General features: G+C 38.9%; 1 protein-coding gene across 4 annotated transcripts in view; it reads right to left on the reverse strand.

The window, feature by feature from the left end:
* Nucleotides 1–269: 269 nt before the first annotated feature.
* LOC142402018 (calpain-5-like) overlaps nt 270–14,382 on the reverse strand; it is a 48,021-nt gene continuing 33,908 nt past the window's right edge. Inside the window, exons 4-14 of one of the 4 annotated variants that reach the window (XM_075487461.1) lie at nt 13,904–14,112; nt 13,469–13,661; nt 11,923–12,116; nt 8,941–9,018; nt 7,324–7,519; nt 7,113–7,235; nt 6,814–7,010; nt 6,101–6,222; nt 5,937–5,987; nt 2,248–2,384; nt 270–632 (exon numbers count right to left, since the gene is read on the reverse strand). In XM_075487461.1, the coding sequence (XP_075343576.1) occupies nt 354–632; nt 2,248–2,384; nt 5,937–5,987; nt 6,101–6,222; nt 6,814–7,010; nt 7,113–7,235; nt 7,324–7,519; nt 8,941–9,018; nt 11,923–12,116; nt 13,469–13,661; nt 13,904–14,112 (1,779 nt within the window). In that variant the 3' untranslated portion in view covers nt 270–353. The remainder of the gene's footprint in view (nt 633–2,247; nt 2,385–5,936; nt 5,988–6,100; nt 6,223–6,813; nt 7,011–7,112; nt 7,236–7,323; nt 7,520–8,940; nt 9,019–11,922; nt 12,117–13,468; nt 13,662–13,903; nt 14,113–14,382) is intronic. The other 3 variants (XM_075487463.1, XM_075487462.1, XM_075487464.1) reach the window with 3 other exon arrangements.

Consider the following 14,382-nt stretch of genomic DNA (forward strand, 5'->3'; position numbering starts at 1 on the left):
CTGCACATGTATAGTATGTGCATTTCTAAATGTAGGTGAATGTGTTTGAATTTAACGAAATGCAGAAAGAAAAAATAGATTTTGTAGAAGTCAGAGCAACAAGCAGGTGCTCAGGTGCTCATGGAGATTCTGGTATGTGTATATATATATATATATATATATATATATATATATATATATATATATATATATATATATATATAGATATATATATATATCTATATATATATATATAGATATATATATACATATATATACATACAGAGGCCTTCAAAATAGTAAATATAAAAAAAACTGGTAAAACAATGAGACACAAAGAGCGCAAGTGGCAGCAAAAAGACAGTGAGCTCCTGCTATGGCTGAGATATGAATGGTAAAGATGAGCAGCAGTCACGGTTCGAACGGCACCTCGATCCCTTCAATAGTATCGAGGATCGCGTCAGATGTTGGTGAGCGTGGTGGAGGTGATGAGGCGCACAGTGAGCGTGCCGGGGAGGTCGTTGTCTTGGCGGCTGCCCTTGTCTCGGAGGTGAAGTGTGTGCTGTTCCTGCCGCTCGTTGGGATCGCTGAACAAGATCACCTGACCCAGGAAGGTGTCCACTATTATGTTCTTGTTGTAGATCTGTGCACCGCTCGTGGGAGGAAGGCACAGATCCGACAGAGAGGCAGGAAAGCAGGAAAAGAGAGGACAAAAAAGACAAATGGAAATAAGTGAAAGAGAGAAACCAAAGGAGGAAATGCAGTCGGGACAGATCATTCTAGTTTATGGAAATTGGGACAGAAGCAAAACACTGAGGACAAATCTAACTGTTGACATGCAGAAGTCAAGCAAGCAAGTATAAAAGAAAAAAGAAAAATACTTCAGAAAAATAAAAGAGCATAAGAGCTTCTCTCTTTCTTTCTTTATGCAAACAAGGAAATATAATGTTCTGCATAATCATCAAAGATGTGATGTGCAACGTAAACATCAGCTTCAGAGCTCCAGATTAGGCTTTCCAACAGCTCAAAATTGAACAAATAGCTCAAAAGACCAAGCGAGAGTGGCAGCACGCTGCTTACTGAGCAGACAGAGGTTCAGCAGATGTGCTGTGCTGTTTCCACCCCATGTTGTGATGATCTCTCAGATCCAAGTGGTACAGATGGACATGCACACACCCACACCCTCCCTCCATTGCTGTAAAATAGGCTATAATGATGATAAACAAAAAAAAAATCAAGGCATTTTCCATAATTGCACTGGAGTAACATTTAGTCACACTGTTCAAAAAATAGTTGCAAAATGTAATAAATGGCTGCAGTCTAGCGCCCTGCTAATCTTTATCAGTTAAACAAATAACAATGTTCTCTCCACACTACACTGTAACAATATTGCAATATGGAAATACAGACAACGGTTCCCTCTGTCTCAAGTCATCGTGTTACTAATAACACAATTTCACAGCTCTGATTGAGTAAATGCTACATCATATTACCACTGATAATTCCTCTAACACATTTGGCCTGATACGCAGGCTGTAATCGATTGGTTATAGATGTTCTGCAAATTTCTTCTCGCATCGCTTGGCACTATTTTTGCCTCCTTTGATCTCAATGCGTCCAATATAAACTGTTCAGACCGAAGAGCAGACCGAGCAGTAAACACCGTAACAGGTGCGGCTGTCGCTAGGTGGCTGAACGCATTGATATCAAGGGAGGCAAAAATAGCGCCAAGCGATGCGAGGTCTGACTTTTTCATGCAAAACATTTTGTGATGCAAATGTATTACTCTTTTGAACGCATATTATTTTGAGAAGCAAGACGCTTTATTTGTTTAACCCCAGCCAACTAGCCGGACTACCTTCATTAGCGCCTAAACTCGCCTGGAACTCGGCTCACAGGACGCAGCGGGGGGTAAGTCAATGTTCATAAATGACATTGCTAATATGGGATGTCATACAGCTTCATGTCAAAAGAGGCGAACTATCCCTTTAATGCATCCATAAATTCTTATATGTAAAACATGTATAGAGTGGGTGATTTAAGTCTGCGTTTCCTGATCATGCTGACCCACAGATTTAAAAAAAAAAAAAAAAAAAAAAAAAAGATGCACGTGTAGCTAAAACAACACAATAAAAACTATTTTTTTGTTTTCTTGCTGCAAACGTCTTGCTGACGTAAGGCACTAGTGGCGCCGTCATGAAGGCGTACAGCAGGGAAAGCAGGTGTTTGTGTGCTGTCCCACCGTGGGATTGCAGAGGGAGAGCTCACCTCGATGTGGATGCCCTCCTTGGGCTTTTTGCGGTAAAACAGGCCTTTGATGTCAAAGTTTGGGCACCGTGCGTCTTTTTGAACTGGTGAACGAACCCTCTCTCCTTCACAAGTGATTATCACGTAGGGATCTACAGCTGCGAGGAAAAAAAATCTCACATCAATATATAATATAGATAAACAGCCCTCATCTTGAAATCTGACTATTTTCTTGATTACTTGATAACTAATTTGGTCTACATAATGTCTGCAAATTGAGGGACAAGGCCTGTAAGGTCTTCCACAGGCCAAAATGGTGTCTTGTTTTTTTGTGTTTTTATAGTTTGATAAATAATCTGAAACCAAGAGACCATCACATGTGGCAAAGAAGAACAAGTCCCAACAGAGAAGAGGTTGGAAACTGGTCATGTTTTGGCACTTTAGCTGAAAGATTATCAAAGCAGATTAATTTTCTGACTGATAAGTGTTTTAGTTGACTAAATCTTACCAAAAATGTTAAAGAAATTGAAGAAACTAAAGATCTAATTAATACTGTAAAATAACAGCTCGCATTAGACTGCATGTTACTACAAAGACTATCAATGCGAATGCACTGATACACCAATATATATAGAAAGAACCACAAGCTACTGACAAGCAATTTCATATTTTTCTGTCTCACTGTTAGGCTGATCTCTTCACGAGTGATACAGATCAGTTCAGTTCAACTGACACCAAATAAACCTTTCATTTATTCATGTGCATTACTTAAGTGCTCATTAATTTTTTCTATATAATACTGCACTTTGTTAAGGTATGATCTGCTTTGTAAAATTGTGTTTATATGGCAGCTATCGCTCGCAATTGCTTTTGAAATTCTTTATATGAAATTGTGTGATAATTGCGTTGCTGATGATTAAAACTTTTTGCATCCTGCAAAAACAAAAAAACACCCAAAAAAAACAAACTGAAATCTTTGCCTCTCAGATGGTTTTATTTAAATAACTGTTCCAGGCTCCAACAAATATGGGCTTACAATATTCTAGAAAAAGCAAATATATATATATATATATATATATATATATATATATATATATATATATATATATATATATATATATATATATATATATATATAGAGAGAGAGAGAGAGAGAGAGAGAGAGAGAGAGAGAGATCTAATTAACTGGATTAAAATAGTTTAAATTTGTTCCACCGAAAGCAGCTTCGATAAAATTCTGCCTACACAGTCTGCATCAGTATTGATAATCTAATTATTAAAGATACTGACTAATAACAAGCAGCAGAGGTAGATTGGGAACAGAACTTTAGGCATGTTTTGTTTCTTATACCTAACAAGGAACTTTTACTTGATAATATGTACTTCTATTTTTGCCATTATTTTTAGTAGCAAACTAACACTTCTGCCATCACTGCTTCTCTCTCGCTAAAGAAAAAAACAATGTTAAAGCACTTTGAGCAGGATGTGAACATTTCTGACTCTGCTGCCATCCTGTGGACATTGAAGCAGCCCTGGAATCTGACACAAATTGCACCAGAATTTACAATAGTAGTTGGCTTTTTTCTTTTTCAAAGTTACAACATCATAACAAAGTGCAACACTAACCGAGTTTAACAGTATAATGGCTTTGAATGTGACTGACTTTCAAAGTACTGCAGTAGTTAGTAATTCCTTAAAATCCTCATCTGTTAAACTGAGAATTGTATATTTTGAAAAGCGCAAACTCTAATGTCTTTAATACAGTGTGGGGTATGACTGCAGATCTATGCATAATGTGGCTTCACCCACAGTTCTGCCTGCCAGTTGTGCAGTTCTACAAAGTCTCCTCCAACACTGCAACACTAGCTCTGCTAGTCATATTTTAGAATCCAAACAGCAGTAACATAATGATCGGAGCGGCTAATTATCACTCAGTGAGCACAAGGCTCATGGGCTTAATTTACATGACGGCGCCTGCTTGTTCTCATTTCGTTTTCAGCGAGGCTCAGAGAGAACAAAGTGGAAAACAGTGGAATCAAATGGGACAAAGCAGCCTCTGCCTATGAGCAGGCGTGTCTGTCAACTCAACACTTTATTTTTCTAACCTGTAATCTCAGTCCTGCTCTCATTAGCAATTCCTCCACTCAAGCTATCAAAGGGATGGCCCCAGTGGGACAGAGATAACACATTAGAAAAATAAACTTACCGGCATGAATGCTCTTACTCGCAGTGTCTCCTGCATAAATGAACTGTAATAATCTTGATAATTTGTTCCATAGCATAACTGAGCACTTTTCTGGTCTAGTCCACTTAGCTGGCTGCAGACAGGTGAACATCTTCTGTAAGACTATATAATCTGATTTCATGATATTACAATCATGGACAAAACATCGGGTCGGTCACCTTAGCAACAAGAGCAAAACGCACCAAGTTCTCCACCTGGTTTGTAGGGATGGACGAAAAAAAATCGATTCATGTACATTTTTTTAATTTTAACATTTTTTTAAAATTCGATTTTAAAAATCGATTTTTCTCCCCAGAATCGATTATATTACTTCATTTCCATGTCAAGAAAAACTTCATCAATTCATTACATTAAGTTATGTTAAAACTAGCCCACATTTGTGCTGTGTGGACATTTGAATTCATTTTGTAACTGTAAACTTTAAAAAATGCTGTACATGTTAAGTACCTCTTTTTGTCTGAGTTGAAATAAATGTCAGCTGCTGGACTGACTGACACAGACTGATGTGCAGCGTTTATGGGAACGAAATTCATTCTAGAAGTGTATGATTCAATTTGTTTGTTTTTTTTAAGGAGGAAAAGAAAATTGCAATTACTGATTATATCGAATCGCAATACTTGCAGAATCTTGATACAAATCGAATCGGCACCTTAGAATCGTGATACAATCTAATCGTGAACAAAGCATATCGTCCCACCCCTACTGGTTTGTGCTCATTTCTCCTTGTAATATGTTAGCCTCTCATTTAATTGGTTCCTCAAAGCATATGCAAAATTATCTGTACAGCCCCACCCAGCGGGTAGTCAGGATTGGCTCCTCCCACAGGGAGAGTTCGGACCCCTCTTCTCTGAGACTGTAGGTGGTGTTCTGCAGATTCAAAGCAGAAACACCCAGCCACAGTGTTGATGACTGATTTTGCACGTAAAAAACACCTTAAGGACATTGGAACACTTCATGCACACGATACGATTTCTAAGATTTACTTATGTTCTATCATTACTTCCATCAGGTTTTGCGGCTGGTTTGGTTTTGGTGATCTGCTTCTAAACAGAATAACTCGTAACGCCTGTAACTGTAATCATTTTAGGGCATCAAATTGCTCTGAATACACAGTTTCCATCTATCATCAAGCTGACATCAGCTCCGCATTACATTCCCTATATGGTCGTCTGCTAAAGGCACAACATACTTACAAAGTACAGTGAGTCAAGATCACAAATACTTGGTGGGGCCCTTCGAAAGGCTTCCAGAAGGTTGCCAATCAAAAGTGAGGAGGCTTTTGGGAAGGGGGGTGTTAAAGAAACAGGAGCTAATACTGCTTGTTTCAGGAACTGCATAATATTATGCAAAGTCACCCTAATATATAAGCATAATAGCTCCCCTATAAGGACAGACAATAGTACACTGCAGTCTATGACTAAATGACTAAACTAAGTATCTACTTCAGCAGGTGGTGCTGTGGTACCTTGTGCTTTTCCCAGGAGTCTTTTCTTTTGGGGATTGCGACAGTGCGGCTCTGTGGGTTTTTGCAGGAGTTTACAGTTCATTAAAACAAAGGAATCACATGATCATTTACATGAAGATATAAAGCAGAAGACTCTTTGTCAACTGAGAGTGGAGTACTCCTACCTCCATTGGAGTCCTGTCCCTGCAAACCCTCTGCATTCAGTACGTGGACCTGAGTGACCAGCTGAGGGTAGCCACACATTCCTGTCCAACATGTCTGAGGAGGCTCGTCCAGAGTCAGCTCTCTGCAACAGAAAGAGTGCACATTTAAACAAATATATACTATACGGCACGTCATCCTGGGGGAGAGTTTAATTAATGTATAAGTTTCTGATTATGTGTGAACATAGTTTTTTTCTTAAATCGTCTCTGTACTTATTATTATCTTAACCAGCAGAAAATGCTTAGAGATCTGCATAAGGTCCAGGAACATATACAGGTTTTTTTTAAACCCAAATAAGACCTTATCAAGGTTTCTAAAAGAAGAACAGGATGTGTACATGTGCGACAGAAAGCCAGAAAACTTAATTCATCATTTCATGTGGTAGATATTGCTTTAAAATGTAAATGTTTATGAAAGACGAAGCTGACGCAGGTTGTTGGGCCAAGCACTCAAATATTTTTAATGACAGCAAATTCTCTGAATGTGTTGTAACTTGCAAACTTGCAAACTGACATACTACATTTTTAAATATCATATGAAACAGCCCACTTTTGAAGCCAACGTGAAATTCTGTTCTGAGGGATTTTATCATGGCACACATCAGTGGTGGCGATCTGGCATTCAGGAGATGTAAAATGCTACACTTTCAGCAATAATATTTTTATATATTTACTTGCAGTCTGAAGGCACATCAGTGAAGACACGAAGCAGAAAGTCGCCCTGCTGTCCGGGGTCAAAGGTTGTGGGAATGATGACGTAACGACCTTCTTTCAGCTCCTTCCTGAGGAAGATGCAGCGCGAGTTGATGTAGATGGAACCTGCTACTTTCTGCTGGGCCGTGTGCATGCGGTACTTCCTGTTCAGCTCCACCTTCAGGATTAGAGAACGTAACCACAGAAATTTGTCATCCTGAGAAAAGTGACCCGTGCGCTTTTATGCTTCATGCTGTCTTTGTAGCATTTGTGTTTGTACCTGGTGAATATCAAAGCCTATCGCCAGGTTTTCCCCTTTGCCATCTTTTTGTGTGGCTCTCTTCTCTTTTTGCTGTAAACAGATCAGCACCTCATCTTCTACCTTCTTCACATCAAACACGTACTGAAAAAAACAAAAGCAAAAGATGAAGGCAAGACACCCTGGCTCTGGTTTATTACCTCTCAGCTTTAACAGGAGCATGTGGACCAACCTGAGGGTTCTGCAGGAAGGTGGGCTTGTGATTGATGCAGCCTCCGGATCGGTTGCGAAGGGGATCCTGGCGGTGGACCCAGGAGCCTCTCATCACCTCCTCCTCCCAGGTCTTGTGGATGCTCAGGTAGGAGGTGTTGATGAGACGGCAAAGGATCAGGTCAGTGAAATACTGACAGAAGTCATCAAACGTCATCCTGGAGGAGAGCAGGTAAAGACGAGAAGAAAGAGCGGAGAGAGTGGATACCAACTAGAGGGAAAGAAGATCTTGAACAGGTGCAAAAATAGAGGAAATGAGACCAGGATCAGAGCAAACAGTTACGTGTTAAACGGAGACAAGAATATACTGTGCTGCTGAGCAGTTAGATTAAAATGACAATAACAGGGTTTGTACTGTGTTAAAAACATAATTATCATCATCTGAGTATTCAGTGTTAATGTGGAAAGACCATTTAAATGAACAGCTTGACATTTTGGGAAAAATGTTTTTCCTTTTGAAGGTAATAAACCAGAGCCAGGGTGTCTTGCCTTCATCAGTCATTTTCTTCTGCAGGAGTACTGATTTCCTTTGAAGTAGTCTGGCCATAACAGCTGGAACAACTAAATAAAGACATCTATTGTAAAATTGTGTGACGAGATGTGGTGCTGTTTGCCTTTATGTTGGCTAAATTCAGAACCTTTTGTATCCAGTTACATGCTTAGACATGTCAGTGGTATAGATTTTTTCTATTGAATTCATGGCAGAGTAAAAAATAAGCCATCAATTCTCAAAATGTCAATTGTGGAATACATAACCTCCTTTTGAAAGCACGAACTCTGCTCTGACAGAATATGTCTGGTCCACCATCTTATATAATAAAAGGTGGGTTTTATCTGTCTATATAATCTCTTCAACAACATAGTTTTGTTCCATCCTTCATATGGCTCGTGAACTACGTCAGGCAGGGTGAAAATCCTCTGAGCTGGAGATTTCTGTTGATTTAGAGCTGTGATACATGGACATGAAGCTGCACTGGCTGTTTGAATTTGAAAAATCTAATCATCTGCTTCAAAAGTAGATTGTTTGCTACATGGAAGCTTCTGAAACGTGCAGCAGTGCCTCTGCTTAGTTGTGAATCACCACAATCAGCTCGGATGGCACGCTTAGATAGAAATCAGACTGAAATAAGTCTGTAAAGAGGAGATACCCTGACTGGTTTTCCAGTTTGGTTTTAACTCAAACTTTATAAAGTATCCCAGATTTTTTGGGAAACAGGGTTGTAAGTCTGTCCAGTTGATAACAGCCCTTGGAAATCCCAATAACCAGGAGGTTCCAGACTAATCTGAATTTGTGCATTTGTGCTGTAATACTAGACACTAGCCCACTAATCTTTTATATTTTCTTCACATTAGCCTTTAGTTAAAGCTAACCTAACCAGCTGCTGGCTACAGATCCACATGAATGGATCTGAAACCATCAAAAATCTTAGCAAGAAGAAAAAGAAGCGCAAAATGTCAAACTGTTCCTAAAGCATTGTCTTCTCAGAATGTTGTCTGAGCACCAGCTTAGGTTACCACAGATATTCAAATCATGTACAACAGTATTAACGGGTTGAAACGGAACATTTATGGCTCTCACCAGAACTCGCCATCATCCTGCACGGTGACACCCAGCTTTTCTCGCTCACTCTTGCTCACCTTGTTCCATTCTTCCGAACTGCAGTGAACAAAAACCCAGCAGCAAATAGGCTGTTATTGAAAAGAAGCTTATTTCAAAGTCAGCTCTTTATTTCCAGTTTTCCTTCTTTTATATTTGATTCCATTTTACAACGATTAACCCTTGTTCATATATTGTTAAATAATCTACATTTGAACATTATTACATTTCTCTCTTCAACAACCATTTTCTAGTATTTTTTTCTTACTCGTCTGACAAAGATATTCGACATTTCAGCATCTCAGTGGGCACAATTCCTCTCTTAATTTGGTGTGCCTCATCTGTGAAATATTAACAAGAAGGGTTGAGATCCATTTGCTGTGGATTGCAGGGCCTCTGGTTTATTCAGCAAATCACCTTTAAGACTATTTAAAAACCCATTAGTTTCCGCACATAATACAGTTTAATACCCGTTTTCTAACTGTATGGCCCATGAATAAAAAGATACGACTTGAAAACCTGCACAGGACTATTTAGCAAGAGCAAAAAATTTGTAACATCCTTTATATATTTGTCTGAACTTTCCAGTTGTGTTAAAAAAATATCTGAGGTCAAATTCCTACAGAAAGTATAAGAATAAATATTCCCTATTTCAATGACGGTCAATCTATCATTGAATGTTATTGTCACACTTGTTTACGGCTTTGTTTATGTAAGAAACAGTTGTTATTTGTTGTATAAAGCAAAACATTTGATGAAGGGTTCTGAATTTGAAATATTATCTATATACATATACAGCCATAACACTATGACAACCGAAAGGTAAAGTGAGCAACACTTCTCATCTTCATCCAATGAAATGTTCAGCAGGGAAAATCCTGGGACTCGTGGATTTCACTTTGACACCTACCTAAACATTTCTGCAGACCAATCACCGTTGGTCGTGATGTTATGGTTGATCGGTGCATATACTGTATATATATATTATATATATATATATATATATATATATATATATATATATATATATATTATTTATATTGACCAAATGGTTTCTGGATGATGAGAAAAATTCTTCAACTTCCGCAGTGATTAACCAGTAACCACAACCTGAATTTGGTCAAATTGATATTTGATATCAAATTGATGTTTTTCATTTAAAACAATCAATGTATTAATTGTTTTAAATTGTATGACATCATGTCCATTTTTTCCCCCCATATTTGAAAATGTGAAAAACTGAAAACATTTGTGCGTATATACCTACAGCAGGAAGGAAGAAACTTTTGGCACATATGCTCATAAAATGACAGGCTTTTACAATACCATCAAGTTGTTTTTGAACAAATAGGACATAGATTTAGAACAGCAAAAGTAGCAAATTAACTGTGAAATTAAAACTGTATTTCTATAAAACAAAAATTCTGCTTTAATTCTGCTGCATTATACAGTGTGCAGGTAAACTGGCTCGGTAAATTAAGCGGGCTTTAGTTATTTCTGATTATGGCAGGGTATTAACAGAACAGTGTTAGAAAAATATCACAAGGCTATACTATAAGTAAATAAGTACTGTGTGCTGGGGGAGGCCTCCTCCTATCTTGTTAGTATAACCTTGGATGCTGAAGAAGGCCTCCTATCTTTGCTAGTTCTATCTTCTGTTTTACTGAACAAAGAAGTCTTATATGACGTTACGATATTAACTACACAATACTCATCTAACAAAGATAGTGATAGGAGAGAACAACAGCAATGTCTCATATCCTTGTGTGGCAAAGGATTTTGTTGTAGAAAGCATAAAATAGCAGAAGTATCATTTTAGAACTCAGATAATCCTGTGTCAGCTTTGTGATATGTTGCGCAGACTTGTCTCCTTGCTGCAAGATTAAACCTTTGCCTTAACTGACTCCAGCGACTCTGAGCCTCATTGGGAGAATTTTCTTAAAAAACATCAACCCAAACATTTGTCTGATGTATGAGGATTCATATAATATATTTGTTTATATTATCTATCAAAAACTCATGAACATGACAACTAATTAAAATTAAAATATATTAGTTAGCATAGTATGAATACATATTCGTAGTTTTAAATTTAGCAGCAAATCTATCAATAGTCATTTAATGTTGAGTTACTACCAAGTTCAAACATACAAACCATGTGTGTATCTTTTCCACATTGTGATGTTTAAGCATCAGTGGCAAAAACTAACTTAAACGTTAAATGCTGTGAACTTAAAGTTTTTGTTTTCGTACATCCTAGCTAAAGGTCAAGCTCAACTCTGTGTTCAGTGTTTTATCTCCGTGTTTGTGTGTGTTTATGATTCACTGACGAACGTACACATCTCAGCAATCTGTCAGCCTTCATTTACAGTAACAGATTTTATCAAACCACGACTAAATTATTCAGTGACAGTGAGTGAATGACTGGGAAAGACCAAAGATGACATCTTTTTAATGGTATCCGTCTCTTTCACCCACATCAATAATTCAGATCGATTACCATCCAGATTTACCACTTCCCACTTTGTTTCATTAACGGTGAGTTTGCAAGCTAACAATTCACAGACACAGATGTAGAAGGAACATCTTTATCTCAGTTTTATCCATTTTTCCATTTTCATTCTTGACGTGACATTTTGTTTCCATTTGGACGATGCTGAGATCATTATATTTGGGATGGCTTTTGTCTCGTCATTTAACACATCAAGTCTTTTGGAAACTTTACAGGACCTGGGGGAAAGCTTACTTTGACATTTCAGACATTAAATGAGTGGAATTCTCTAAAGTGCTGTACAACAAGGTCACACATTATAGGATAAATTAAATGTTTGTGTTGCTTTAGAGATGGTCACGTATCACATTCTGTGATGTAAAAAATGTCAGACTGGTAGAGCTGCATGAGCCTTCAAGAGACAAGAGTTGTGGTTGTTCATCCGTGCCTCCAGGTGGCAGCATTGTGATTACCTATCACTCCAGGGGCCGCTCCACTCCTTCTCTCCCCATGGATTCCTCATGCGGATCATTTGCAGCTTCTCTGACTTGAAGAACGCCAGCAGCCCGTGACCCAGACGCACCTTCCGGACGTCCGTCACAGCGTAGGCGTGACCTTTGACCAAACCACAGTCCAGCCGGGCCTCCATGTCTTCAACCGTGGTTGCCTGGAAAACAGCAAGACGGGGATGTTTAAAGTGTAAAAATAAGATTCTTATCTCCTCTGGAGAGGCAGCAATCTCACATGCAGGCTAATCAATACTGACATAAGCGTTTAACAAACAACAGCACTCCAACTACAGCCTCACAAAGCTGTAAACATTACTATAGACCCTTGTTTTCTTTGATGGCACAAAGAGACACTGAAACATCAATAGATTTGGAGCTTTGTGTCTATAGACTGTCATCTGTGTATTGCCTGTTCATATCTGTAATGTCATAAGTAATGTTTTTCTTACCCTATTCTGGGACTATGGATTTTAATTGTCAGTTTATACACACAAGTTTACATCTATGTACTGATCTAGATCAACATGTCTGAAAAGTTTAAATCCAAAACACTCAAACTAGGCTCATGACATCAACATTAAAGCTTGGAAAATGAGACAAGATGCACTGACAAGCGATTACAGACCTCTATAATCTGTGGACATGGGTTAAAAGTGAGGATTCAACCTGGGCCTGGAAGTGAGTGATTGTTATCTACTGTGAAGGGTGATCAGGAATCCTGGGATTCACAGCTGAATCCTCTGGAAAGTGTCACTGGCCTATTAGTAAAACACAGAGGAACAAGGGCGTCCACTTGAAAACCTAGGAAATACCTCTGCTAACCTCTGCTGTTTACCCCGCAGAATCTTTCCATCATGTCCCACGAGAGCAATTATGGAATGTTAACAGCTAGACCTCCACAACAGACCAGCTCATTAATGTGAACTGTCTCGATTACGTAACAATAGAGAGGAATAAAGTAAATACAACTGTACAGTCTAAAAGTGTTACTGCAAATAGTCTGCTTGCATTGCTGGTCAAGCTCATCCTTTAGAGCAGGGATCCCCAACCTTTTCATCACCAAGGACCGGTTTGGTTCTGCAATTTGTTCCTGCGGCCCAGTCGGGGAGGGGGGGTTGGGGTTAATTATTTTTTGTACTTTATGTTCAACAGACATTACATCAAACGTGCACAATCGGCCTCCTATAATGCAAATTAATGCAGTTTCCAAGTATAGAATCTAGCGAGTGAAATGAAAGAATTCCCGATTTCCATGTCTTTTTTTTAAATTTAAATAAAAAAAACTAAAAAAATAAATTTAAATTATTTATTTATTTTTTTCTCCCCAATCTCACGGCCCGGTGGTTGGGGACCCCTGCTTTAGAGGCACAGCTTCTGAAGAACTATTAGTGAAAAAAAAAATAATAATTAAAAAAAATCTCAAGAAGAAAACTAAACGGAATCTTGACCTCAGTTTTCAGCTCTGCTCTAAAAACATCAGTTGCGATGAGGCATGTGGCTCTTAGTTTACCCTGATGGAGCAGCTGATGAGGCCGTCTCTGCTGTGGACTTTGAGAACTCTTTCAAACAGTTGGTTACGGGCTGCCTCATCTGTGGCCATCTGACCCTCCAGCAGGTCCACAGGCTCAGAAACACCACCAGTAAAGTCCACCAGTGCATCAGCCGTGTTACCCCCATCCAAAGCCTCGTAGCAGCCATAAACCCTGCATTGAGTAGGAGAAAGTCTGGTATGTTGCAGCCTGTCCAACTTCACAACTTTCTGATTTTTACTGATATTTTACAGACAAAATTAATCATTTATCTTTTTTTATCTCTATGGAAACAAGATTTCTAATCATCAGTCAGAGATTTTTCTATTTCTGTTAGGAGTGTTTTTTTAAATTTTTTTTTAAAGGAGTTCTGTTCTTTAATCTCTGACTGGATACTTGCTGGCACTGATACTAACTTGGCATACGCCTTCTCCACCAGGGCACTCCAGAACTCGTTGCTGTCATTGGAATGGCAGTAGACGAGCTGGTTGTCCACTGTCGGTAGCCGGTCATCAATCACCACATCCACCCACTCACCAAAGCGCCAGAAGCGGAAGTGGAAAATCCCTGCGTAGGATTCTGGTTTTTCTGTGTCCCACTCCTGCTCCTTCCAGTCCGGAATGACCTAAAGGAGGAAGGTGGAGGAGGAAGAAGAACGGAGGGGAAGGTAAGCAAAACATTCAGCTGTTGGTTCATGGAGCATGAATAATGCCGAGGTGCAGTGGGCAGCCAGACTGAGATCGTGTCCCTTCATGTCTGCTGATGCATTAAGTGTTAGGGAAGAAATTTATAGCCTTGGCTCTCTCAGTCATAAATCCTGCTGTAATAGGACATGGGTGAAAGGCAATAACGCTTTGACTGCAGCGTGTGTGTGTGTGTGTTTCAGCTGCCTGCA

The sequence above is a fragment of the Odontesthes bonariensis genome, chromosome 16, assembly GCF_027942865.1.
Source record: "Odontesthes bonariensis isolate fOdoBon6 chromosome 16, fOdoBon6.hap1, whole genome shotgun sequence".
NCBI lineage: Eukaryota > Metazoa > Chordata > Actinopteri > Atheriniformes > Atherinopsidae > Odontesthes > Odontesthes bonariensis.